The sequence below is a fragment of the Halichoerus grypus genome, chromosome 6 (genome assembly GCF_964656455.1).
Source record: "Halichoerus grypus chromosome 6, mHalGry1.hap1.1, whole genome shotgun sequence".
NCBI classification, from domain to species: domain Eukaryota; kingdom Metazoa; phylum Chordata; class Mammalia; order Carnivora; family Phocidae; genus Halichoerus; species Halichoerus grypus.
This window is the reverse complement of record NC_135717.1, coordinates 50,901,084-50,929,030: the sequence shown is the minus strand read 5'-3', so window position 1 is coordinate 50,929,030 and position 27,947 is coordinate 50,901,084. Positions and strand designations below refer to the sequence as shown.

The 27,947-nt window shown below is 45.1% G+C and overlaps 1 protein-coding gene across 13 annotated transcripts in view; it reads right to left on the bottom strand.

Moving 5' to 3' along the window:
• CELF2 (CUGBP Elav-like family member 2) overlaps nt 1-27,947 on the bottom strand; it is an 806,829-nt gene that overhangs the window by 107,220 nt on the left and 671,662 nt on the right. For all 13 annotated transcript variants that reach the window (XM_036112685.2, XM_036112678.2, XM_036112681.2 and 10 more), the window contains one exon: nt 1,836-1,918. In XM_036112685.2, the coding sequence (XP_035968578.1) occupies nt 1,836-1,918 (83 nt within the window). The remainder of the gene's footprint in view (nt 1-1,835; nt 1,919-27,947) is intronic.

Genomic DNA, 27,947 nt, shown 5'->3' with positions numbered 1-27,947 from the left:
CTACTTGTTTGCTAGGAAAGGGTCAGAGTAAGATGTCCCAAACAGAAGCAGACTTGCCAGCCCCTTGTATGTTTTTCAACATGGCCCACTCATCATATTAACTCTGGGCTTCTTGAGAGTGTCTTCACCACTAAGGATGGCATACTGGGGAGTTGTGCAAATTTTAGTGGAGTGGATGAATTCAAATTACCCAAGCTTTGCATTAACTTAAAATAGAATGTGATTCGGCATTAATATACCCTAAATGCTAAATAAATTCATCATCTCAGGAATTTTTTTAAATATACCAGAAGGGATTTTGTGTGCTGATTATTATAAAGTATTTCTTTTTAAAAGAAGGACTACAAAGTGGTCTCTGGGTTTGATTAGGAGACTGAGAAATTAAAAAAAAAAAAAAAATTTTCCTATTGTCGGCTGAGCCAGTAAATATTTGTCTTGGTTGCTTCATTTGATAATGTGATCTAACACTGCAGGCTTCTAGAATTTATATTGAAAAAAAAATTCCATTTATAAGGAAAACAAAGCTGAAATAATATTAAAAAAAGAAGTCACTAAGCAAAAGCACTTAGATGTACTAAAACCTGCCTTACTAAAACCACCTTAAAAGTTTCAGGGAGAAGTAGCAAAATGGGGAGGGAGAATTCTGCTACCACATGCTTGCTTTTCTGAATCCTCTGCTCTTTGATTTGCTTTAAGGAAAAGGGAGGAGCCACAGAGGTGGGACTGAAGACCATGGTTCATAATTTATTACTTTTGGGTGGCTAAGAAGCTAATGGTTTGAAAACTTTTTCTTGAGTGTCTTGCCACTATAAAATACTATGAAATTTTCAATGGACCTAAGGTGATTTAAACAAATGCTCTCCTTTCTGGGGGTGATAGGGTATAAAATGCCTATGTGTGCATATGTTAGCATGTGAATACACAGGTGACCGTGTATGTCTACAGAGACAGCAAAATGGCAGCTGAAAACATTAGGGACACTGTATTATCTTTCTTATACTCTGATCAAACCAGGTTTCAATGAAATTATTATTGCACCGCTTACCACAAGTTCTTCATTAGAACCAACGCACATCAGTAGGATATTAAATGAACTCATCACTGATATTTGGGTCAATGGGGAAAATACGCAAACAGCACAGGACACTTTACACCAGCATGCAATATATAAAATTGCCACAAAACCCCAGAAATAACGTATTCTGATGCAGTAACTACATACAACATCAGTTCACTTCTAGTGAATTGTACTAATCATCAAATATTACCAGGAATGAAATGGAAAAAAATTGTAAGCTTTGTATTTTCTGTTCACTATCAACATGAAGCCACAAATTAGGCATTAAAACACTGACTTTGTTAACCATCGTTGACTGTTGAGAAACCATTAGGAGGTTTAATATTATGGCTGTACAGGGTACATTTTGTCCTTTCAAAAGAAAATCTAAGACTAAATTTCAAAAGGGGCTCCTGGTGAGTAAAAGCTTTTCCTTTTCCATCTGCTTTTCTCGTGTGTGTTGGATTTTTTTTTTCCCCCCTTTTAAAATCTTAGCCCACCCAATACTCTTTGGCAGCCGCTGCTACCCAGTGGGGTCACTCTGATTTTCTAACGAGGGGACATACTATTTGAGAGCTCTTTCCATCAGCATTAATGCCAGTCCTTCTTTATGGGCCGGCCAGCTGGTTTGGCTGCTGAGGGGAACAGAGGGGTCAGCACACACTCCTCAAAAGACCAAAGTCATTTTTGCCACTAAGAGCCCATAACTAGAACCTTCAGTTGAAAGGACCATTTTCAAGCAATAAAGTGATTTTGGTACAAAAGTAAACCGACTCACCCCAGGTAAAGTTTTAATATTGTGCAGTGCATTCTGGGCCTCAAGTGCAGCTTTTCTTGTATAAAATGTTACGAAACAACAACCTACAGAGAGAAATGAAAAGGTTTTAGAAATTTCTGTGAATGCTTTGCTTAGATATAATGGAGACTATGGCGAACAAATAATCGACTTAAAAGGATGCACAATGTAAAAATAATAAAGTGCATGAGAACAGTAATAACATCTCAAGCTTTTACCAGTGCCTTTCACCCAAACCATATTTATTAGCTTTACCCACATTGGAGATCAATTCATAACTCTGTGCACCAACTACCTGGAACACAGCTCTTCAGGAATGAGGGGGGAAGTGGTGGGTGACATGTTAACGGGGCTTGTGTAGCTACATACAGAGAAGTGTTTAATCACAGTGACAATGGCAGGAACCTACAGTAACTATAATTTCCTTAAAGGATATTCTAGAACATCACATTTTTAAAACACTCTCTAAACTCAATGGTTTAGACCACTGGATTATAAGGTTCTGAAAATCTGGGATATTGCTTTCTTCTTTTTTATCTCCACCATAGTGTATATCACAAAGTTCCATATATGAGATACTCAGTATTTGTTGGCCAACATGCAAGGCTATTTTAACCAGTTTGGAAATTCAGTTACAGTATGGGTGGGCACACGCCCATACCCATGTTTGCACACACTGTCCCACGTCTTATTAGATATGGCTACGGCACATCAACCGGCAACTTTCAGATTCCTTATTTCCAAGAGCTGACGGGAGTCTGGGAGCCCGGGCTGAATACCCCCCAGGAGAGGCCACCCAAACCCCTCTTCCCAACCAACTTCCTCCACCAAAGAAAATGGTGCTGAAGCCTTGTACCATTACTTCTGCATTCTGAAGGATGGCTGACCCCTTCTTCAGTTTGTAGCCAAAGATACTCGTTAACACAGCTGTTTAAATCAGATAGTGATACCAGTTAATGATCTGTTCATCAGCATATAGGTTCTTAGCACAGCCAGGCTTGGGAAAAGGGGGTGGAAAAAATGTTTAAAATTTTAAAGAAAGAAGATGATTCCTCTGAGCTGAGCTGTCTTTGTAAGTTGTGCTGAGGCAGAAAAGGGGGGGGATGCACTCATGAAGACTGTAAATATTTGACCCTGAGTGTACTAGAGGATCCTAAAGCATGGAGCCAGAGAGTTGGGGAGGGCTTTGAGAGGTACTCACACCAAACAGAGTATATACACCAAGTACCATGACAGAAATGCACAGCACTCTGGCATCAACCTTAGTTCTATTTTGGGGAATAAAGTAAATAAGACCAAGGACAGTAAAAAAAAAAAAAAAAAAAAAAAAAAAAATGGCAGAGTTGACAACAGGGAGTTGGCATTGCAAACCATCAAAGGTTGGCTCAGGCATTCCGGTTTTTCAAAACAAAAACTCATTCAAAAGAGTAGAGAGGGGCGCCTCGGTGGCTCAGTCAGTTGAACGTCTGACTCTTGATTTTGACTCAGGTCATGATCTCGGGGTCATGGTATTGAGCCCTGTGTCGGGCTCTGCACTCAGCTCGGAGTCTGCTGGAGATTCTCCCCCTCCCCCTTTGCCCCTCTCCCGTTCATGCACGTGCACTCACCCATTCTCTTTCTAAACAAATAAATAAAATCTTTAAAGAGTAGGGGAAAATAAAGTTCAATTCCATTCATTCAGCATTTCTAAATACATCTACGGTGCTTCCTCCTCATTTAGATAAGAAATTTGGAAACTTGTCATATATTCGATTTTGTTTTAGTCTACCAAGATTAAATATACAAAATACACAAAACCTTCACCTTCTGGACAAAGCACAGTACAATCTTTGCTTCTTGGCACTCAAACTACAGTCATCCAAGGATTAGAAACTCCTAAAATGTAGGAGTTCAATGACATGATGGAAGAAATTGAAAATCATTAAGTTTCTTGAAAGAATCATAGATAGTGGACTGACCATTTTTATTATTATTTATTTATTTTTGAGAGAGAGAGACTGAGTTGGGGGGGCAGATGGAGAGGGAGAGAGAGAGAATCTTAGGCAGGGCCCAAGCTCAGTGTGGAGCCTGACACGGGGCTCAATCTCAGGACCCTGGGATCATGACCTGAGCCGAAATCAGGAGTCGGACACTTAACCGACTGAGCCACCCAGGTGCCAGACTGACCATTTTTTTAGATGAGTTTTTCACTTTAGCTATTTTGACTCCTGTGACCAGAGTTCATTTGGCCTGATGGTAGTTTTTTTTTTTTTTTTTTTACTGAACTGTTCAATTTAACGAGTGACTCTGGCTTTAGTGGCATGATGTGAGCCCAAGACCAGCTATAGGAATTGCTTCGGATCTAGGAAGAAGTTTAAACAGGGAAGTCAAGTCCCTGCTTCCAGCAACCCACTGCAATCACTCTAAGAAGAAGAGGAAGACAGAAATACCAACTATGCTTCACTGGGCTTGGTCTAGTAAGAAAAGCAGAGAGAGACATCATAACCTCTGCCTTCTGAAAGCCCCTCACAGAAGCTCAGGAACTTCTTCTCTCCCTCTCCTGGGCTTATGGTGTTGGCTACTGGAGAAGGGAGCAATGGGGAAGCTCGAAACTTCAACCACGATAACCAGAGCTTCTGGACAGGGGCAGAGTCTGATACCCTCATGCAGATAGATTTTGGGACGGGGTTATTTAGAAGAAAGAAGACTTAACAGTGGAGTGGAAGTTATAAGGCATGTGCTTGCCTGGAGAGAAAGCAATTCAGAAGATAAAGAAGAAAGCCAGGGTGGCCAGGCTCAGAGCTGAGAAGGAAGTGCAGACCAGCGTACAGGGATGGTGGAAGGGTGGGCAGGGGCACCGAAAATGGCGAACTAAAGACAATGGTAAGATAAAAGCAGCAAGGAGCAAAGATGATGCTCCTGAGTGAACCCCGTGTGTGGGTCCAACCGGAAGAGCTCTGACCAAGCTGCAACGGTCTTGGGAATAAAAGAAGCACTCCTGCCTTCAACGTCTGAACAAAATCCCTACTACTTCTCACTGCCTGAAGTCCACTAGGAAGGTACAGTTTGTTTCCGATTTAAGTATTAAAATGCTCCCCATGGGGATGGAAACATCTAATTGTTCTTAGCTATTTACATCTTCGTGTCAATTTGGCTAAAGCACTTTCCTCTTGAACAAAGTCTGTAGTGAATAGAAGGCGGTGCGTGTGTGTATGTGTGTGAGTGTGTGTGTGTGTGTGTGTGTGTGTGTGTGTGTGTGTGTTTAGAGAAAGGACAAGTGAGCAGTGTGAGATAGGGAGGCAGAGAGGAAAGGAATGGGGAGACAAGTCTCATGTCCAAAAGGGCAGATGGGAAGATACCCCAAATCTCAAACTCTTCCCAGGTGCATCCAGTGTCCTCTTAGCTTGTGCAATCAGGGTTACCTCGACAGACCCTCTTCAAACTGTGCGTAGCTCTCGCCTCCTTTACCCATTGAAACAAAGGTTTTTAGAGATTATGCCAAGCTAAGGTCTAGTTGCAGTTGTAATAATACACAGGAGAACATCCCGGTTGATACTGGTGATCTGCTTCCCGACCCCCAAACCAACAGCTCAGCCCCTCGGTGCTGTGTTTGGGAAACACACTTAGCACCTTTGGAAAACGTGGGCACAGCTCCTCCCCATGACCCCAGGCGTGGCGAGCAGGGGCTGGGCTGAATTTCTGCCTCTGCCTGTAGCCTCAGCTGGTTACCCTCATGCACTGAACTATTTGCACAAACACGGAGGTTTTGGGGAAGACAACAGGATTGGGAATATCACCTCAAGACTCTACTTTCGGTTTCATACATTTGGTTCCTGAGTGACTTAGACAGAAATAGCTTACTTCCTCTATACCTTAGTTGCTTTAGTTTCATTACCTCTTAATCCGAGAATAAAAACCAGGGCTGCCTAAAATCCTTCTCAGAACAACATGGATATACGGCCAAAGTGTTTTGTTTAGAACAAGTTTTTAAAAAGTCAAAATTATTCTTTACTTTTCTTGAGCTAAAAATAACTTACACTTCATTTCAGCATGCATACTAATTCACCTAATAAAAACAGTGTTTGATTAAAGTTCTCTTAAAATTTGCAGGATAAATACAGAAGTACAAATTCAAGTAGCCACCCTAGATACGGTAATTTGTGGTTTTCCCCCCAAAGAGGCATCAGTCTGTACACCCCCAATGTGAGACTCTTATTTCTGAGGGTACCCTCCCAGCTAATAACCAGTCTTCTTCATCCATCCACCACTTGATACACTCACTTAAAATCTTAGATTCATTGGCCTGCAGGGATTATTTCAACAAAAGGAAGGGAGAAATACTATTTGCCTTGATGTGGTCATCATCATGGCAAAAGGTCAGGAAGCGACTACAGATCCCAGAAAGCCCATGACGGTTCGGCGAAGCTGGGATTTTCTTTCTTGCCTCCCCTCTGGGTGTACAGCTGTTAAGGGAACCACCTGTCTCTTAGATCTCCCTGCACCAGCTGTAACTCAGGTCTGAAATGTACTGGATTCATTTTCAGGTCAGCTGCAACACCAGATGGCTCCGCAGTCCGATTCAGGGGACAGACCTCCCTTCTTAACGGGTTCTTTTTCAAACATCCTTGTAAGGTGGGTGGGTAAACACCTACATTCACAGGTGTTCTTCCACGGCCCGCGGCTGCAGCAAGCACCAAGGGAGACAGCCCCTCCGGCGTCAGCGGCGTTCTGGAATCCCCCTCTCCCAGTTGCCCGTGGAGTGCCGAAGAAGGTTCTGCTCCATGTCTGAGACCAGAAGTGACCTGGCAGGAGGCTCTGGGGGATTAGCGGAGGCTAATGCAGTCTGGCCAGTCAGGTGCTGCGACAGGCCCTCCGATTTCTGCTCAGTGCGGCTGAGTTACGCTGGCTTGCATGTCTCTACCTTGTCACACAGCCTCACAAGCAGGTGTGCTGGACGAGTCCTGCCACCTTTATCCACCCGTTCAGGAGTCTCTGCCCGTTGCAGAAACTCTAAAGGATACACATGATGTCCCGCCCACACATTCCTTTATAGCATCTCACTTTTCAACAGTTTTGACAATTCATTGTATCAATAAGGGCTTTGCATTTCGGAGCCCCCCCGCCCACCCCAAATCCATCTTTCATGGGTCTATTTATCAATACCTCCCTGTTACTCCTCACCAGGGCTTTTTCAATTCATGGGTGCCATAGGTTTGGGGGTAAAACTTGGGAGGTGATTCCAGAACCAAATACCAGTGTGTTAGGCCCACACGGAGCCTAACAGGTGCCCCAGGGAGGACTCCTGGGCTGATCACCACGAGATGCTGGTGAGTCTGTACACACCTTGGGGAGGGGTAACCTCTGAAAGCTGGCCGGCCACTCACATCTCCCTGGGAATTCAATTTTCTGCTTAGCTTGGAACATACCTAGCAGAGCTCCCAGGAAGGCGACATAAGATAGATCAACTTTGATGGTAGAGAAGGCCTAGAAAGATCTTGGGGGAGCAGAGAGCCCTCTATGAAGGCTGACCAGTGCCAGCCTCTGGGTGGTCAGCAAGCAGCAAGTAGACACTGGGCCCCGAAAGAGTGAGTCAGAGGGACTGGGAGACTTTGGTCACCCAGATTCCCACACTTTGACAAGTTTAGCAATGTGGCTGCATATGTTCTTCATGTGAAGCAATGTGCAATCAGCATTATAATTAATTGTGTGATATGAGTAGACCATTTTGTCTCAGAAGTTGAGAGCGGCAGTTCCCACAGAGGCTAAGTGCTACCTTCTCCAAACAGGGCAGTTGGTGTCTGACTGTATCTCTTCACAAAGAGTTTTCTGCTGTCATGAAGAGTTCCCTCAGGTATTTTGCCGGCTTAATTGCAGAATAATTTGAGGCACTGTTAGGAGGTTTTTGCTGTTTCCAAAGATAAAGCCCCAAGCAAGACAGGCCAATGGTAACTACACACACACACACACACACACACACACACACCCCACACCACACACACCACACACACACACACACACACACACACACACCCCACACCACACACACCACACACACACACACACACACACACACACACACACACACACACACACACACACACACACACACACACCAGTAGTGTATTTAAAATCATAAAGACACTCAACTTTACTGAAAGACTTTAATTTTAAATGATCAAGGAGATTTATCCTCCAAGAAACCATCTGGATTATCACAAATCTTTTCAAACCACAGCTGTTTCTCTTGAAAATCTTTACTTGGAAACTCTTGGTAATAATACTCACAGAGAAAAATAAATGCACTGCTTACGTAGAGATCACCAGTTTCTATCATGGCTTGCCCTGAGTCAAACAGCACTCTTGTTCATATTCTTCAGTTGGAGGGCAGTGTGGACACAGCCTTAGAGAATGATACCAAAAACCAGGTTTTAAAACTAGCTCTGCCCTTAGGAAAACTGACACCATACTCATTAACGAAATTTCCTCTGAGGTTTCCAAACCTTGCCGCACTGGGGAGGGACGGAACGAAGGATTAATATGCCGTGGAGACGCCATTTTAAAAAGACAGCTTTAAGTCTTTTACTCTACAATATGGATGACAAGGCAGTTTGTACTATAGAACCCAGGCTTAAAGACAGGAGGTCAGTGACTTCAACGGTTTTCAGTTATTGGAATAGTCACTGGTCAGCTACAGGATGGAAGGTTCGGATCCTATGCCAACAACCTACACTCACAACGGCACAGGGAACCAGCCCTCCGCACAGCTACTCTACTGAAACTCCTCATGATTCTCCTGGAGCCACCAGCCTAGACTGAGGTAGTTGCTCCTTGAAAGGTACTCTCATAAATAGGAGAAAGGGGCTTTCTGGAATGTTCTAGTCCTAAATGTTGATTCTTCTTTTTTTTTATTTTTTGATGCTACTCTTTTGTAATATCTTAATATGGAAAATGGTGGAACATCTTCTGAAATACATAATTTTCCGTATTAAGTTATTATAACTGAAGAAGAACATCAGGATGGAGGAAAGAAGGCAAAAAAAAAAAAAAAATGATTTCCCACAACTCTGGCTAAGCTGATAAAATGAAAGTATATCACGTTTGGAGCGTACAAGTGTTGTGCCCTGAACACCTGTCTCCCATGTGGACTCCATCCATGGGGCTGTTCACATCCTCAAGTCCATTCAACATAACAAACACGGGAAATTTACATGACTTTCTAAATCTCAGCCAATAAAACACTTGAAAACAGCCACAAAATGATCATCTGATGACTGAACGCTGTACTTAACTTATTTCCGTTAAAAACAAAGTAATAGTCCTGGCAGACATATTTAGCTCAAGATACATTTGAATTCAGGACATCGGCAAAGCCATCATGTTGTGAATTGAGAATTCCTTTCAAGGCTGCCTTTGAATTCCGAGGGGCCGACAGATCAAGGGACGAAGGCCCTGGAAGGCTAAATTAGCGAACCCGCTATGTTTTTATTCTTTCTGTGAATGAAGCTCTCTTTTGTATGCACATTTGCAAGCAAAGCAGGTGCCTGCCTTACACAAGTTGAACTGCAATTGGGATCTTGGCTTCTTGTCAAGTCAGGAGCACACAAACCAGTATAAGTCAAAAGAGGACATACGCCCCATACTTGATTCCCCTTGTAATCTATTTTCTCCCCCTATCTTAGCCACTATATAGAGAATTTAATACTTTTTTTTTCAGAGTCCAAAGGTTGCTGATCTAAGTGGTGCATTCTGTGCTCAAGCGAATCTTCCACACACTAAAGTTTTCGACTATCAATCACTGGCCTCACCCTTGCCAAGACCCCCGACTTTCAGTTTCTACAAAGCAGTTAAAGGTTCAAAAAACCCCATCAAAAATCCCCTGAATTAAATTTTTAAAGAAAACTCAGCAATGACCTTAAAAACAAAACAAAAACAAAAACGGGAAGTAGTTTTCCAGTGGTCTGGAAGGTGACCCTTAGCAACTTGAGGAAAAAGACAATGACGAGATGCCATTCTCAAACCCACGAAGACCCTTCGGAAGGCAAACTGGTCCACTGGAGAGGCATGGATGGATCCCTTTCCTCAGCCCAAAGCCTACCCTCCGAGAGCTGGCCCTGCCAGGGAAGACCCCTAGCAAATGCAACGTTGTTAAGTCATGGCCTCCATGGTCCTAGGTGTTTATCCCTTCTACTCTGTCCTCACAACCTGGCTTGCTCTAGAGGAGCGCAAGACGGGCTGTCACCATTAATGCTCTGATTTCACAAGCCACATTTAACATCCAGGCCCCTTACTGGGCACGTTTCTGTGAACCTGTGTACCACACCTTCCTTAGCGTAGCTCCTCTGAACTTGGACGCGGCACCAGGACGGCCACAGTGAAGGAAAGGAATAAAACAAGCAGCAATCAAAGCAGACATTAGTTAGCTATGGGAAGGGCCTGCAAGAAGATGAAGGGATTTTGTTCTGCACCGCACTCCTTTTTTGCTTTAAATTCAAAACTGAGGGAAAAAAAAATTAGAGGAAGTTAACAGGTAATGGCTTTCTCTTGGCTTCTGTACCTCTTCCATGGACGGGATTTTCTAATTAGTTAATGCTAGTCACCTAACTCTCCTCCCACGATCACACAAGTAGCTAAGAGCAAAGGCATCACCATCCAGGTAATTACTGATTGACGGCACCCTTCAACGTCAATGCCGCCGATCAGAGGAGAAAATGCCATGAGCCACCAAGAGGTTCTGCCTTCTTCTGAAAGATCCCCAGAACGGCGGCCACCTCCTTTCATGGCACCAAAAATATCTTCTTATAACCTAGACACCCCTCGTTTTAAACTTCGGACAGTCTCCTGGGACAAGCTTTATTTCCCTCCCTCTAGTTGAGAGTGGGACTTCCCTGGCTAGAACGACAGCTGCCCAACACAAATGCCACATCCTGTAGAAATCAACTTTTAATGAAACCGCATCCAATTAGCCGACCCGGACTGCCGTCCCCAGCAGGGTTACTGCTCTACAGCAAACCTCAGCCAACTTTCCAACCAAGGCGAGAAGAGGGATCTCACCCACTCCGTGCAGCCCCGCCCGCTTTCCTCAGACTCCGTACCTGACCCGCCGTGACCACATTCTGTTAACTGACCACCAGATCTAGGCCACCACCAACCTCCTGCTGCCCTGGGGACTTCTCCTAGAGGAACCATCTCCTGATACTCCCATGGCCCTGTGAATGAACTCAGGCACGCTTTCTAAATCTTCTGCCAAGAAAATTGAGTTTTTCTTTCTTTCTTTCTTTCTTTCTTTTTTTTTTTTTGACCTAGATTAAATCTACTGCATTTTCAAGCCTTTTGGGAAAGCAACTGAGGACGAATGTGCAGAGCTTTGTGTGCACTGCAACACTTCCTCACCATTATTATGTAAATCCCAACAAGAACGCAGCACAGATCGAAAAAGATGTCAAGGGCAAAGTTGCTGGAATCTGCTCTCTCCCAGTCCCTGGGCCTCTGAAAAAAACCCACTTATGTTGAACCACTTCAAATGTCTAATAGCTGTAAAAGTATCTGAAGAATTTTAATGTCACCTTTCCCCCAGATAGCACGAGCCCTGCATTTAGCTGTTTCTTGAACGCTCCAACTCCGCTCTAAGCATGGGAAGGCTTGGTGCCTGTGCTTGTGAAGGAGCCATGGGGACAGGATGAAGCAGGTGAGCAGCCTCCTTTATTGGGAACGTCATTAGATCTTTGGAATGCAAGGTAACAGGCAAACCGTGGATTTGGTTTTCATTTTTTAAAAGACTAATTCTAGAGTTGACAGGAGGACCTTATTTTTTCTCTGAAGGTAAGAAAAACAAAATAACTTTAGGTTGAACCTGACAAGCCAACTGGAAGGAAGGCCATAGCAAGTAGTCTCCCCAAAACCGGCGTGGCGGCCCGGGTCAGTCTCCTCAGAGTCTGGGTGATGAGGCGGTGATGGGTACCCGTGGCGATGGCAGGAACTGCTCCTTCTCCAAGGGCCTGGCCACTTGAGCAGGGCGTCAGCGTCAGTTCACCAAGAGAATTTCACAGAGATGAAGGAAGGCATCCCAGGGTTAAATGTGGTAGAAGGTAGTTTTACCCTGAATCCAATTAAAAAGGATTTAGGTTCCAAAGTACTGAGGGACCTCATTAAAAGGAAGTTTCTAATATAAGTTTATTTCGTAGGATGAATTCTCTTGAGGACAGGATGGCATTATAATTAGGAGCCTAGCAGCAATGAGAGTAAGTTGAAATCATATCTGTTTTCCTAGGATTCTCAATTCAGCACACTGGGCTGTATGATGCTTTCTGGCCAGACCAGTCTCATGAGTCTCAACTTCTTGATCCTGCTTCTATGGTGGGGTGACTTATATTCATGGACACCTCACATAGGGGCCCTGTATCGTTAGCTTGGGTAAAATAAAGCTCAGCTCAGTTACTTCAGCACTCATCTGTGGTACCGCTGTAATGTTTTACGGGCTGTTCTAAGGCTGGGGCTGCACTGTCCTAAGAGGTATTTCAATCTGAGTTAGAACCAAGGTATTTTTTTTTTTTTTTCCTAGAATCAGAGTGTGGAAACTCCTATCTACTTCCTACCTCTGGTCTCTCTGGTCACCCTGAAATGGAGAGGCACGAAACTGCGTGCTGGCTAAGGTAAAGATCTGTACTGATTCTGGTCTTTTTCCTGTGGTGGAGGATTCGGAAGAGCTGATATTTATGGCCTTGATAACTGTCTCACCCACTCCCATGGTAACTGAGTCATCTTTCATGTGCATGGAGATCAGGGAGGGAGATATTTTTACAAATTGCCTGGAACAGCAGAACTCATATGAGAAATGCGCTTTTGTAGCCAACTATAAATTGATGTTCCGGGGATAAAAGGCAAGTATCCTTGGGCCTGGAGTTCTCATGGCAGAGACTATGACAGTTTTCAAAGCGACGCTGAATATTTCTGTCCTGCTTCATTCATAAAGCTTGCCGGTGAGTGAAGGAGTCACCCCTTATCAGCATTTCAGACTGACTGGGCATTTGACAAATTTCTTAACCTCTTTCAACCTCTGTTTTTTTATTTGTAAAATGGGGTTAGTAACAGCAATTACACCACAGGGTTATTCTATTAAACAACATAATTGATGAAAATGGAGGACACAGCTCTTGACATAGACATCAAAGTGCTTAATAAATGTGCCAGATTATTGTCCACCTTGAATTGGTTACGTTCCTCCACAAGCCCCATGCCCAAAGAGACAGGTGAGGGACAAGGCAGCATCGGCCCAATGTCATAACACAGGAAACCGAGGCATAGAAAGGCCACATCAACATGCCTGCCACAATGTCGCACAGCTCCCCGCCAGTCTCTCGATGGAGGGAGACAAGGGAGCCTCTTTTGTAAGTGATGACCACTCACCCTTTAATAGGGTTTGGAATTGATTTTGTTGTCTTGCTTTCTGAAGTAATTACTTGGAACTAGCCAAGTTCACCCATTTGCATGGTCTTCGAGTACTCTGAACATCCATTTACATGGCCTCTGAAGTGTCAATCAATTTTAATGGAATCATTTCGATGACTTCCCTGTTCAGGGGCCAACAAAATTTTAGCCAACTGTACACTTGATGGTACTCCCCCAGGAGGCAAAAATTCCCTAAAACAGTTTGTGATGTGAAATAAAGCCTGTCGCCATCTAATGGGCACACCCGGGTTTCATTATTATAAAAGGAGTTTAACCACAGACTTGTCACTTCCCTTGATGTCAGCAACAACAGAGGAGGGAAAACAGGGACACGGGGCTGCACACAAGGAGAGGGCACTCTAAATGTCTCAGATCAGGGGACGCAGGGGAGGAAAATGTGAGGAAGAGAACTGGGGTACATGTGTCCAAAGTGTATTTAGGCACCCTCTGAATAGAGGGGTTTCCAGGGGCTGGATTTCATTTTGAGAGTTGCCATCACCATGAAAAGACACGAGAAGAAAATCACTGATCGTCTGATAAACTGCTGTCTCAATCACAGTGGAGGTGTGGCCTTAGTATCAGGCCTATCTAAGGACCCCTGAAGGTCTCTGAGTGCCGGGGGGCCACGTCGAAAGGTTCCTCGGTCCCCTGCACAAGGCGCAGCACGGTGCTGGGCATCTACTTCTTGATGGATTGCCCTGGGGCCATTTTCCCATCTATCTGCCCCACAGCAACATGGCTTTCTTTCAGACTTCATGTTCCACGAGCCTTCCTGATTGGGGCGACCAGAGATAAACACCGTCCATGCAACACACTGTTCACCTCCGGAGAAAGGACTCTGGTTTAGCCGACCAATTTCTGAGCTAAGATAGGTGTTGTCTACTGGTTGAGTGAGACAGATTTTGTTCCATCGGTTTAGTAAGATCACGTATACAGAGCACCAAGCTCAGAATCTGGCACCTAGAACCCATGGAAGAAAGATTAGCTGCTTTTCTTCCTTCTACTGTAGGGTATCATTTTAGGGGCACCAGGAAGCCTTCTTCTACATCTAGGGTGATTCAAGAATTCATGCCAGTGGGGACACTTGGGAAAGTGGAAGGGGGTAATGTCAGTGATTATCCCAGGACAATAGATGGGAACCACAGGGCTACTGCAGACAAAGCTCCACACACCCTCTCCATCACTCTCCTGGTCCTCACTTTCCACCCTGGGGCCCAAATCCAACGACACAGACTGTGTGCCAAAGACCACCATGCCTCGTTGTTCTAAATCTCACCCCTCACATCTACTGAGTGCGGCCTTCCATTTTTCAGGAAACTAAGTAAGTATAACAGATTATGGATACAAGAAAAATATAATACACGGTCCATGCACTTGATGTATTTAATATTTAGTTGTAGACTTAAGTGCTCATTCTTTAGCAGGTGGAGAGAAGATTCATCTTCTTTGCCTACAGAATCTCTCCCTAGAAAACCTCAGAGGGAAAAGTGAAATATCTCCTTGATTTCAAGATTACAGAAAATTCTACACGCCACACACTGATTAGCAGCCATTTGGTTTCACTCGAGAAGAACGTGCCATCTATCAGCCAGCCTTCCCCACGCCGCGCACACACTCAGAAGCGGGATTTGATCTAAAAACTTTCATTTCTCTCAATCATTGCCAATGACACTTATTCTTCTGTGAAACCTTTAGAGAAAAGAGAAAAGGAATCTCCCGCAGACTCCCCCTTCCATCCTGAGATGACTGGATGAAGATGGATTTCCAAGCTTGTAGCTCTTTTGGACTTAAGGGCCGCTGCTTGTGTGGATTTTGAGCACAAGATTATTAAGACCTGGATGGGAGGCAGGGCAGGCTGCAAAATCCTCCGCAGTGAGCTACAGGGCGCTGGGCACCACAGATCAGTTCCACCGCCAAGCCTCTGCCATACTCACTCGGCGGCCTCCTAATTGTGCAGATAATAAATGATAATGACACTTCTTTGCAGTTGGAGGAGATCCTCCCCCATCATGAAGGGTCTCATGGTTAGTTCTAGATTTTATTCAATCTTAGGAAGATCAAGAGCTCAGGCAATCCCCAACAGTGGAGGTTAGGGGGATCTTTTATGGTTTGTCCTGGGGCACTTTTCATGTTAGCGGGAGGAAGGGTCACCTTCTCAACTGTAATTGTCTTGGGCTAATGTTAAAGTTGGTGTGAATTCGCTGAGCACACTCTGATCCATCGGGAGGGACGTGGTCCACGTGACTGCTGGGTAGCCGAGAAAGTCGTCCGGGATTCCAGTGTGCCGTGAGGAGCAACAAACAGAATTCCTCACATCTCATGTCATTCTTCTGACATGTGCAGAAGGCTGGGTGGAGAGCTTTCCCTCCTTCATGTTTGGACTGAGGTCACTGATAAACAATTCAACCACTCTTCATCTAATTCTGTTATGCTTTTTAATTCCTATGGTGGTAGGTTTCTTTTTTTTTTTTTTTTTTTTAAAGATTTTATTTATTTATTTGACAGAGAGAGAGACAGTGAGAGCAGGAACACAAGCAGGGGGAGTGGCAGAGGGAGAAGCAGGCTTCCTGCTGAGCAGGGAGCCCGATGTGGGGCTTGATCCCAGGACCCTGGGATCATGACCTGAGCCGAAGGCAGACGCTTAACGACTGAGCCACCCAGGTGCCCCTATGGTGGTAGGTTTCTAAAAGATTCAAAGTTATGACAGGAGGCAAAGTAAACTCCTAAGATTTCATTCCCAGTCCATCTTACACACTATGTGTTAAGAGCTGTCATAGCTGATATATTCCAAGTATCTGACATAAACCATAAAGTAACTCTGGGTCTAAAATAAACCGTAGAATAACTGTATGGACAGATCTGTAATAGTGTTTACCCGGGGGAGTCAGAGCATAACCTTGTCTATACAACATGGCCGACAGCCAAATTCTAAGGCTAAAGATAGTCAAACAAGGGTGCCAGGAGTTAAGATTTGGTTCATCTGGTCTGCCACCATGCCTTATAACATGATTCCCAGCCTTGGACTGCAAAAATGCACATAATACCTTTCTACAATCCAATTGCATCTTATAACAGTGTTTCTCAAACGTTCCTAAAGATCATCATCACCTGGAGTGTGCGGAACAAAACAGACTCCTGGAACCCACCCCGGGGTCCTACTGGGTGTGGACGTCCCGGGCAAAGGGCTGGAAATCTGTACAAATGTCCCCAGGGAGGCTTATTCTCTAAGAAGTGTGGGAAGCTCTTCAGGAAAAGACCCCCATGGCAGACGCCACCTGCTGTGGCCACACACTCATCCTCTCCTCCCACCGGCCAGGACTGGCGTGGAAGTGCATTTGCTAGCCTCTTGCCGTGTGACGCACGGCAGTCTAAGGGAAGGTGAGTGCGGGGGATATTTGCTGCTTCAGGGACAGAGCTGTTATTATTATTTTTTTAAGATTTTATTTATTTGATAGAGAGAGAAAGAGTGAGAGTGCACGCACACAAGCAGGGGGAGCAGCAGGGAGAGGGAGAAGCAGGCTCTCCACGGAGCAGGGAGCCCGATGCAGGACTCGATCCCAGGACCCCAGGATCATGACCTGAGCCGAAGGCAGACGCTTCACCGACTGAGCCCCCCTAGGAGCCCCAGGCCAGTTAATAGATGGGATCTAACTCCTCCGTATCTTCCTTCCTTTTCTTCTGGATGGATCAGACAGGGAAAAAGTAAAGGCCCCCGGGCGAAGGCAGAGCCAGAAGATGCAGCTGGCTGGATCCCGGACCAGCAGGTGGGGGAAAGCTGCCCACCACCAAGAACACCCAGAAAGGCTTAGTAACATGAGCAAGAAAGAGACTTCTGCTGTGTCTGAGGCCCTGACACGGTTCTGGGTCTATCACAGGATGTGAGCCTACCCCGGTTACTGCAACACCTAGTGGTAAAAGATACAAAAACACAGTTGAAACAGTAACAAACGTGTCAGGCCGCTCTGCCCACACCTTGGGCACGCCTGCCTGACGTGGCTGATACAAGCACGCGGGAGGTCGGAGTATGTTTCAGAAAGTCAGAAGGCGGTGGATGGCTCTAGAGAAATCAGGTAGATGATGTGCATGATGCATTTAAGTTGGTTTCATGGTTAGAATACCTCCTCTTCCTCCTTCTTCTTTTTCTTTTTTTTGAATGAACCACTTAGTAAAATTAGCTAGATTGAGAGGAGGAGGTAATACTTCTCGATAGGCAGGTCTACATTTCAATCCTCAGCGATGAGCAATTCTTAATTCCACTGGCTTGTAGGGTGAGATTTAGTCCACAAATAAGTTTTTTTGTCCTCTCTTTCAGTTTTACTCCCTTACTCTTTCCAGGAGCACTTTTTCAAAGTTGCATATCCAGTAATTCAGGCTTACTCCCAACTCCCTTCCTCTACTGCCCTAACCCGTTAGCATTCTCAAACGGGCGTGGGCACCAGGCATGGGGTACTGTGCAGGTGCGCACAGAAATCTGACCTGCAGAGGTTTTGGGGGGTCTGGACATGGCAAAGGGGAGGAGCATTATCCTGGACCATTTTCCTGGGGTGAGATATGAGCTAGCGAGAGGTGTCTTCTAGCCCTTCTGGTGCCTGCGTAGCTCTGTAATTGTTTTAAATCCCTCTTAAGAATTCTCAAAAATAAGCACATGCCCCACTATAACAGTGTGTACCAGATACCAAGGTGTATGCAATGAGTATCTAGGTAGCAGGTATTTGAAAAAATTTAATAAATTCACCTCTTTTTTTAATCCTCCTTGGTTGTGATTTCATGTGAATCTAAACAGGTGTACAGAAATACTATGTATCTTTGGTCTAAGAAGAGGCTTTCAGTATTGTGATCTAAGAACAAAGGAAAATTAATATTTCGAATGGAGTTAAGGGTGGGATTGAACAGCAGAGAGACAGCTATGTATAAACGTGACCCTGAACAAGTTTGCAAGGCAGCTGGAAATCCTCCAGGCTCACCGGTTCTTGCAAACTATTTATAAAGCTTCTTTAGTGGCCCCGAAGAGTTAACGTCCTCCCCCACCAGCCCCTCACGGGAGCACTTCCTTAATGCTGGAAAGTTTAGGTGAAGGTGAACACCCATTCATTCTCTGCAACCACAACGAGAAATCTGGAAGGACTGTCAAAAATCTGTCCCTGGAAGACCTGCCCTCGGATATCTTCTCTGGAATGCACCACACCTCCCATGACCCAGTTTTGTGGCACTGATGCTGGAGCATATCTGGGTGCTGGCTTTTTCATTCTATTAAAAAAAATTTAATAAATTCACCTCTTTTTTTAATCCTCCTTGGTTGCGATTAAAAAGCCGGAAAGCTCCCAGGTGAGAAATTCAGGCCATACAATCAGGACACATCTAGGTTATCTGACGCCTCAAGACTCTGGTTTTCTCTCATTAGTCTTCATCACATCCCCTGTTCTATGTTAAGCCTTCCTCAGTACTGCTGTAGAGAAGCAATGAATAGATTTCATAGAGTTAAAAAAAAAAAATTCTAAGTTTCCAGGCATCAGGGCTAACTTCTTGCCTGTCAGCAACTTTTAAAATATTGATGGCTTTTTCCTCATAACAGACAAGCTGAGTGGAGTCTGGAGGGCCTGCTCTAAACTGTTACTAGAAAGGGACTCCATGTAATTAAATGTATTTTTCAAGAGAAGGCATACTCAGAAAGGAGGGCAGGGGGCCACATCCATCAATCCCCCTTGCTAAGCCCGATGTGTCTAATCCAGACTGTAGGCAGAGCAATAATCTATGGGCCTGCTCTGCTCCCAGGCCTGACAGCTTCTGGTACTTGTAGCTGGCAGCAAGAGGAAGCAGGACCCATGTTCAAGTAATGAGAGGGGCAGCCCTTGGCTGGAGGGATGGAAGTATGTTCGGAGGGAGCGTGCTGCATATTCAAGAGGGAAAGAAGAGGCAAAGGGACAACTAGCAACTGAAACAAGGAGGGTAAAAACTCAGAGCAACAAACAGAAAGCATCTCACATGTCTCCTTAACCAAATGGCTTTTCGCGCCTCTAGTCAAAGATGCTGGCGCCAGAGATAATACTCCTGGGTTCTAATAAAACTATCATCTTTGTCTTGATAATCTCTCATCTGTAAAAAGTAATCACATAACTGTACATCAGACTCATCCCTGCTCTACAAACCCCTGTCCATAAGGCATCCTTGCTTACCCAACAGGTACGTGATGCTTGGTCCGCAAGATGAGAACTGCCCCAGAATACCATTCGTTGTATTCTTTTTTCCTATACACAGAAAAACTTACATTCCACTTTTGCTTCAAAGACAGGTCATGTAAGTTCATCAACAGAACTTTATATAAAAGATTCTATTCCAAGTCTTGGGTCTTCCTCGAAACATCAGTAAGTTTTCTATGGATTACTGCTAACATCTTGGTAAACACGAATAAATATCCCTTGAGACTTCAAGTTTATGGAAAAACAAAAAAACAAACCCAAAACCCTATGGTGTTTTTCCTTTAGATGAGCTTTGTAGAAGATGCTAGATCTGAAGCAGACCAAATGACCTCTCTTTCAGGTCTTCTTCAATAGCTGGCTATGAAAGTAAAACGTGAAAAAGTAGATACTGGTCTAGAATCTTTTTTTTTTTTTTTTCAGATTCACATAACTTCAGATATCTTTTGATTGCTTTCAGAACAAAAGAAAACTCTAAGCATCAGCATCCTTGTTTCCAAGGGGCCTACCTAGGTCTAGAGGAGGGAAGGAGAAGTCTCCTCTAGTCAAGTTTATCTAAAAACAACAGATCAAAGGTAGAAAAAGACATTGGCTCCAGATTAAGTGATCCGTCCCCCAGGCCTCTGCCCTAAGCTTTTTCAGGCTCCTAGGAGGTCTGACCATCACAACCCGTGTGTTCCCTCTAGGAAGATAACAAAATACAACAGCCCAATTCAGAAAAGGACTTGCTGAATACTGTTGCTTTATCAGCTCCTGCCTTTGGCTCCCATGTTTTAACTGCAGCAGAATAATTATTTCTGAGATTGTATGCTGCCATACGGAATAAGCTGTAACCTGGAGAGATACCTGACTGATTACACAGCCATCTTCTGCACATTTCATCAGTCTCGAACAGCAGATAAAACAACTATTTCATGTGCACCAGCAGGTTCCAGATGAACCCTGCCGAGTTCAAACCGGTGGAACCAACTATCAGCTGATTCCAATTTAAAGCAATAAATCACTGGCAACGTTGACGAAGTTAGATGGGGTCTGCTTACCAGGTGACTCTGACCATACAGTGGAACCCAACTTTTCCATTAAAACAGGGTATCTTGCCACCGCCTCGAAGCTGCCACAACAACACATTTTTGAAATATCAAGAAATATCCTTAAGAAAGCTGTCGATGGCATCAGAAGAGATACCGAAGATCCCTCATCAACACACGACTTAACATCAGCAGTAAATACACACCCATAAAGGAAGCATGCAGGAATTGGAGATTTGGGTCTCCATGCACCTAAATATCCATTTGGGAATGGGGACTTTTTTAAAGATTTTATTTATTTATTTGACAGAGAGAGAGATAGCGAGAGCAGGAACACAAGCAGGGGGAATGGGAGAGGGAGAAGCAGGCTTCCTGCTGAGCAGGGAGCCCGATGCGGGGCTCGATCCCAGGACCCCGGGATCATGACCCCAGCCGAAGGCAGATGCTTAACGACTGAGCCACCCAGGCGCCCCGGGAATGGAGATTTAAGGGGTGCTTGCCCCTCCCCCTGCCTCTGACTGCAGGTTGAACAGGACTGAGATTCTCTGCAGGGGCGGTAGCCCCACCCCTCTGGAGCCCGTCCGTTGGTGTCACTTCTACTGGGTATTGTTTAACAGAGGGTGGCTCACCGAGGGACAGGGACAGTCAATCAATGTTACTGCTGCTTCCCTTGGACAGACGTGGACAATGAACTGTATCCTGGAGAGCGAAGAAAATGATTCTGGTTTTCTCTTTCCCCGGTGACACTGGATAAGGAACCCTTTGCTCCCCTAGCATCTGCTGCTTTTATGGGAACTGAAACTCGAGATGCGAATGGTTGCTCCTGAAGCCACAAAGCCTTTTTTATGGAGAGAATGGGTCCAGTGCTCCACCCTGCAATGGAAGGACCCTGGATTTTGCAGTACCGCCTGGTGTCATGGCTCAGGCGCTGGCCTGAGTCCCACAGGGTGGCTTGAGTTCCTGGTGTCCGAATGCGGGCAAGTCACCGACCTCCCTCAACCACAGACCCCTGTGCTATACACCAACCCCACCCTGCCCACTCTCAGGGCCACCGCGGGGAACAAAGGAGAGGACGACGTGAAATGCTCTATGGACAGGTGGAGTCCACGCGGGTGGAAGTTCTGATCAAACAGGCGATCAGAACGCTCTAGTTTATATAAACCCGGATGGGCCGCAGCAGAGGCTGAGCAGCTTTGGGCAAAGTAGTCTCTGTGTCTTCTCTCCCTTTGCAGAGACGCTAACAATGCTCGTGTGCCGCACAGGGTTGCCGTGGAACGACAGGTCTAAATGACTCTAAATTACATATTCATGGATTTATATGATAATACAGCCGCTAACCAATAAAAATAGCCCAATTATGAATTCAGGCTATACGAACATGCAAAGAAGAAAGTCATTTTCAAGGGGCTAATTTTTTCCCATGAGGTGCTGGTGCCCCACAGACATGGACCAAAGAGGTTTAAATGAAGACTCTGTTCTGCCATGTTTAAGAAAGAGCATTAATATCTTGTGTGACTACATCTGTGAATGAAGACATTCAAAAAGCCATTATGTTTTCAACATAGGTTAATAATAAGTCTGTTTTTCCACCCACTCTTTGGCACAGCTGTAATGTTCTTGGCCTCAAGTGGGAGGCAACGTGGAACAAGGAGTCAGAGGACAAATGATATACGGCATCGCAGTGCCAGTTCATATAAAATATTACCAGGTTGGAAATGGCTGTTTATTGTCTTAGTGACTGCGACTCCTTCCCCCTCCCTTGTGGTGGGCAGAGGGTTGCGGCAACAAGGCCCGCCAACAGAGCTTGGTTTACAGTGCCCAGGTAATGGCAAATTAATTTTTGCCTAATTCCAATCGGATGCCAGCCAACACTTGAAAGACAATTTATCTCTTGTCTTGTTTTCTTTGGTGACGCTGTTTGCTGTAAAAGCAGCATTTTTTGTTGGTCTGGATGAATGTGGCAGGGGTACGACCAAACCTGATGATCAGGGAAGAGGAAGAGTTTATAAAAAGAAAGGATTCCAAGGCATGGCTCTCAGACCTGGTGACCCAGCACAGACAAACCGCAGAAACAGGGTCAGGGAGTGGCAGATCTGCCTCACTGCTGGTCGGAACCACCTGCTTAGTGCACACTCAATCTCCTCTGGGTGCCTGGTGGGCTTCTGTTTTCTCCTCTGCAGAAAAATGAGCCAAATAGCAGTTAACACTCTCAGAAAGCACTGTGGGGGATATTCTAGGAAAAGGACAGTACAAGTGCCAAGGGTGACATTCCTCTGTTGTAAGAGAATGAGAAATATTATCACACGTTAGAGGAGTGATAGGAGGTGAGCTTAAGTTCAGAGTGGAACACGGATAGTAAATATCAGATATTTCTATAGACTCCCAAAGGGCACTTCCAAAGCTCCTTCTCAACTATGGGAGGGAGAGACATTGTCGTCTCTCTACTACCCGGGGGTGGGACTAGTCACCACGATGCCGAAAAGGAGCTGTTGGAAATGATAATTCAGAGTAGAGGCCACTGAGATCAAAGCTCACCTCCGTTCCTTCCTGAGATTATGGCATGTCCAGCATAGAGCCACTGGTATTTTTATAACCCATATGGCGCTATAAAATATGACCCTGTATTGTTTTCTGTGAGATAGGCTGCAAATAGAAACGGAGTCGACTTCCTCCATGGCAAATAATACCTATGGGTGTTTGCAACCATGTTACTTTCTTCCACATTCAGAAACTGCTACCTGACTCTGTATCTACTGAAATGTAACATTCTATTCCTAGTAAAAGAGCATCATATGTGAGCACATCACTCAGCTTTGCTAACAGCAACACAAGGAGCTAAGTCACACGTTAGGGAGAGTTTACTTTAGGGATCCAGACGCTTTCTCTTAACCCAGCCTCCTATACTTTTCCTCCTATGCTTCTGTGATCAGGATTGGCTGGAATGTTTCAGGGTGCCCTCTGCAGAAAACGTCATGGTTCTAAAGGGGCTGGATGAATGTAAAGGTCGGCTTACTTGAGTCCCTAGGCAAAAATTTTCGATGTTCTCATGTTTTCATTTCAAAATGAAAACAGAAAATTCTTTACTTTTTAAAGCTCGAAGTAAAAAAAAAAAAAAAAAAAAAAGTGAAAAGTTGTAAAACAGAAAAAGCACCAAAACGAGATCATGAGTCTGATCCCCAGGTGACCACATTCCTAGCCTTGTGACTATTTAAACTGTAAATCACCATCTGCTCCTCCATAAAATGAGGATGAGCACACTCTTCAGCCTCCTTCCCAGGATTCTACTGAGAATTAATACTGTATAAATCTGTGAATGTGAAGCACCATATAAGCACATGTGCTCTAGCTTTTCTTGGAAAAGCTATTCCATTAACAAAGTAATACAAACATGCGTAAAACAGTGCCTTAGATCAGACTCTTTTGGTTAAATTGGTACTATTTATTTCTCACAGCAGAAACTGTATTGGACCCACAGAAGGTGTTCTCTCTCTTATGCTGAAATTCTACCATTAGGAAGGTCTGATTCATAGTCCGGGTCCTAGCGTGGCGCAAACAACAGCGGCGAAGGGGCATTCGCAGGAGCACAGATCTCAGCGTTAATTCAATTATACCCCGTGGTAGAAACCCTTCCTTAGTTAATGCAGTCTGTGCTGAAATGTTCTTCTCTACTCTTTTAAACATAATTGCTGCACTTATCTTGTCAAGGTGAGACTTCTGAGTTGTTCTCTTCATTCACATAAACCTGCGACTGCTTGCAGACCCTTAGTTGTAAGATCTGGAGACTGAAATTAAGTGCCTTATCCATCCAAAACACTTCCCTCCCCTTGTACCTGGTTCCCATCCACGCTGGAACCACATCCCCCCCTGGGAAAGGCTAGTATGACATTCCACGGGACAGTCCCTGCAAGCTCCGTGAGAGGGTCACCAGCGGGGGCATTTGTGTTGAGGGCAGTGAACTACCACGCCTAAGTCTCACCAAAGAAATGGCCTGCAGAGGGTGTTGGAAGCAATGTTAAGAAAAACAAAACAGAACCAGGTCATGATCGCATTATCTTTACATTAGCCGGGTTGAAATCTTAGGGATCGCCAAAGTGAGTGGAAAATGTGATGACAGGAACACCCAACTGGATTTATTTAGCGCCTGACCCTTCCTCAAAGCGTCCCTCCCTGTCTGGTTCAAGTCCTTCTGACGTCTGGCTGCACATCTGATTCACCTGAAATTTTGTAGATGCTGCCGGGGCCCTTGTGCAGAGAAGTTAATTCAGAATTCCTGAGGGTGGGGTCCAGGCGCTGATACTTTTGCTGCTTCAATTCTCTAGGCGATTCTAATACAGACATTCTCGCAGGCCAGCGCGTCTTGTTGGAATCTCCTACCACCATCGTGAAAAGCGCCCTGAGAAGGTATATGACTTACTCCAGGTCACACAGGAGAACATTCTAAGTCTGAATCAGAGAAGTCTTGGCGTCCTTTCCCAATCAACACACTTACTTAAGTAACGTTATAACAGACCATCAGAGGGGTGGCTGTGATGGGAGGATGTCCACGGAGTAGCAGGAGCTCCCCCCAAATCTAGTCCATTGGTTGTAGCAACTGTCACAGCCTCCCTCCACTGGTCAGAGGCACGGTGGCAGGGCCAGGCAGGATGGTGGTGGCACACTCTCCCTCCCGGCGACAAGCAGGTGAGAAATGGCGTGCTGGCCGAGATGGCAGGTGCCCTGTAATGCTGCCGGAATAAAGGGGGGCAGCCTGGTGGCGCTTCTAAGGAACTGCATCGTTTTCTCTCACTTTGAATGTCGCTGGGACAAAGGGGGGGTCTTCCTCGGGCGGGGGGAGGTAGGGGCGCTGCGGGTGTGAGCCGGAGGAGCCCCATCTGAACCATGGCCGGGCTCCCACACCCCGCTCACTGCGAGCAGGTCTGACGAGACCACAGCCCAAGGGACCACACAGCTGTGCACATGGGACAGCTGGCTCCTTAAAACTGATGGATGGGCTTCCATGGGGGCACGGGGGGCTGGAGAGAGGAACAGATGACGATTCCTCACTGCCAAATGGCTCCTCTGGGCGAATGGCGGTAGCTCAAACAATGCTGCCTCCATACCTCCATACCTCCACAGAAAAATTCCCTGCATTGTCAAGTTTCTAAGAGGTGAAAGCGACACGGGGACGGGGACTCTGCATGTGAGCGTGGGGGGAGGGGTGCAAGAGAAACCAGAGAAATAGCATCTGCGCCCACACGTATCCACTCCCTCCCTTCTTACTTGAGATTTCTCTACATTCAGACTGCGGATAATCAGTTTGCTTGGAAATCTAAACACTAATGAAATAACCATTAGCTATTTCTTATTTACAAAAGCAGCCTAGTGATTTGGAAAAGACCTGAGCTTTGAGAATGAGGATGCCTGAGGGTATATATTCCGAGGAGTCCGCACTAAATGAAAAGCAAGGACAGGCAGAGGGCTCGCTTAAGCTCTCATTTCCTTCTTGAGACTACTACATACGGAGCTGGTCCCATGGCGAGTCCTGGTCTGAGGGTGTCTCCCCTATGATGACACGAGAAACTGGCAGACCTGTGACAGTCTTCCTTCCCAGGGACACCTCTTGAGACTGCGGTCCCAGGGTTCTTGTGATCCAGCCTCTTATCAACAGGAAGACAGGCTGAGCTTAACTGAAGCCAGCGCCTTCCCAAGCCACCCATCTTGCCTCATTTACTTTGTATGTTAGAAGTGCATGGGCAGGATTTTCAAAGTAAGTCTAGTCACTATAAAGCTGAACAGGGAAGAACAGAATGAATGCTTGTGAGTGCCCACTATGTCCTAGGCACTGGACCAGGCACTTCGAGCTCAATGCATCGGGCCCCACGTGTAGATGAGAACACAGATTCAGAGCGCATAAGCAGCTTTCCCAACCCTCCCACAGCTAGCAGGTACTGGAACTGGACTCGAAACCCAGATTTACCTATCAATCATCTGTCCATAACATGGATTTTTAAATGTACTGCTCAGTGGCATTGTGTACGTTCACAGTGCTATGCAACCATCACCACCACCCATCTCCAGAACTTTTCCATCTTCCGAAACTGAAACTCTGTGCCCACTAAACAACCCTCCTTCCTCCCCTCTCCTGGTGCCTGGCACCCAGCACCCGGCACCCACCATTCTACTTTTTGTCTCTCAGAATCAGACTACTCTAGGTACCTCAAATAAGTGGAGTCATTTCAATGGATTTTTTTGAAAAGAGATAGAAAACCCAAAAAGTCAGGAGTTTAGTCTTGTGCTTTCTCCTCTCTTGAATGCCTCCAGTATTTCAGACAGATTTAGGAAGACAAAAAAGCTGTCCTTACCACATCCGTTGATCCAGTCTACTTTGTGGAATTTTTTTTATTTTAAAGAATAAGTCTATTGAGAGGACCTCCCAATGAGAGTCACCACTGTGATTAGAGGGCTATTTCTTGAACCAGGTACAGCAATGGGTTATGGGAAGACAAAGATAGCAATATAAAAATCCCTGCCTTTAGAGTCATTCTTTAAAGGGACAATGTCAACTCTCATTTTCAAAACGAGACATAGAGAAGAAAGAAGGAGATACAGTAGCTCAGTTAGGAGTAGGACTAAAGCATCCTGCAGATGATCAAATCTCTCCACTTGCTTTTTAGCCTAGAATATTCTTCATCGATGGGCTAAAATTTCATCAATACCTTTTCAGGGTTGATTTCAATTAAGTGTGTGTTGAATAGACATATAAAGATTGCTTTACACTCTACACATCATATATTTTTCTAAGGAGCCTCTGAATGAGACGTGAATAAATCCTCAGAATTTATAGATACTTAGAGGAGCTAAGATCTGTGCGTAAATAAGTTAATACACGGTGGAAGGTTACAGGGTGAATGCAAGAGGCACATATGAGTCTTTAAGAAAAGATTATTTTCAACCTGGAGATTTACTAAAAATTTGTTGGAAAAGGCAGGTCCTGAAAAAAAAGGCAGGCTGTAGAGAGAAAGAGATGGAGTCCAGGAATTCCATTTTATAAAGAATCAATCTGTAGGAATGGAGATTATGAAGGCAGTTAGGAAAAATGGGGTTATGGGGGATTATGGAAGATTCTGAAAAACATGGCGAAAGACTCTGAGCTTTACTGACTAGGCAATATGGTGCCACTAAATGCTCATGTACTCTTATCAGTATTGTGACTCCTCTGGATAAAAAGGCACCCTGAGAAATGAATCCAGAGTAAGAAAAAGAATCAGGAAGAAGAGACCTCTGCTTCTGGTCTAGATGGATAACCTTCCAGCCTGAAAACAGCTGACTGCTCTAAAGAGTTTCCAGGCCACAGAGCAGGGATCAGGAAGCCAGGTGGAACTTGGCAGACATCCTGAGTTGAGAATTTGGAGCTGAGAGTCTGGGGAGGAAAGACAGGTAGAACTCACAGAAAGAGTACTGAGAGGAGA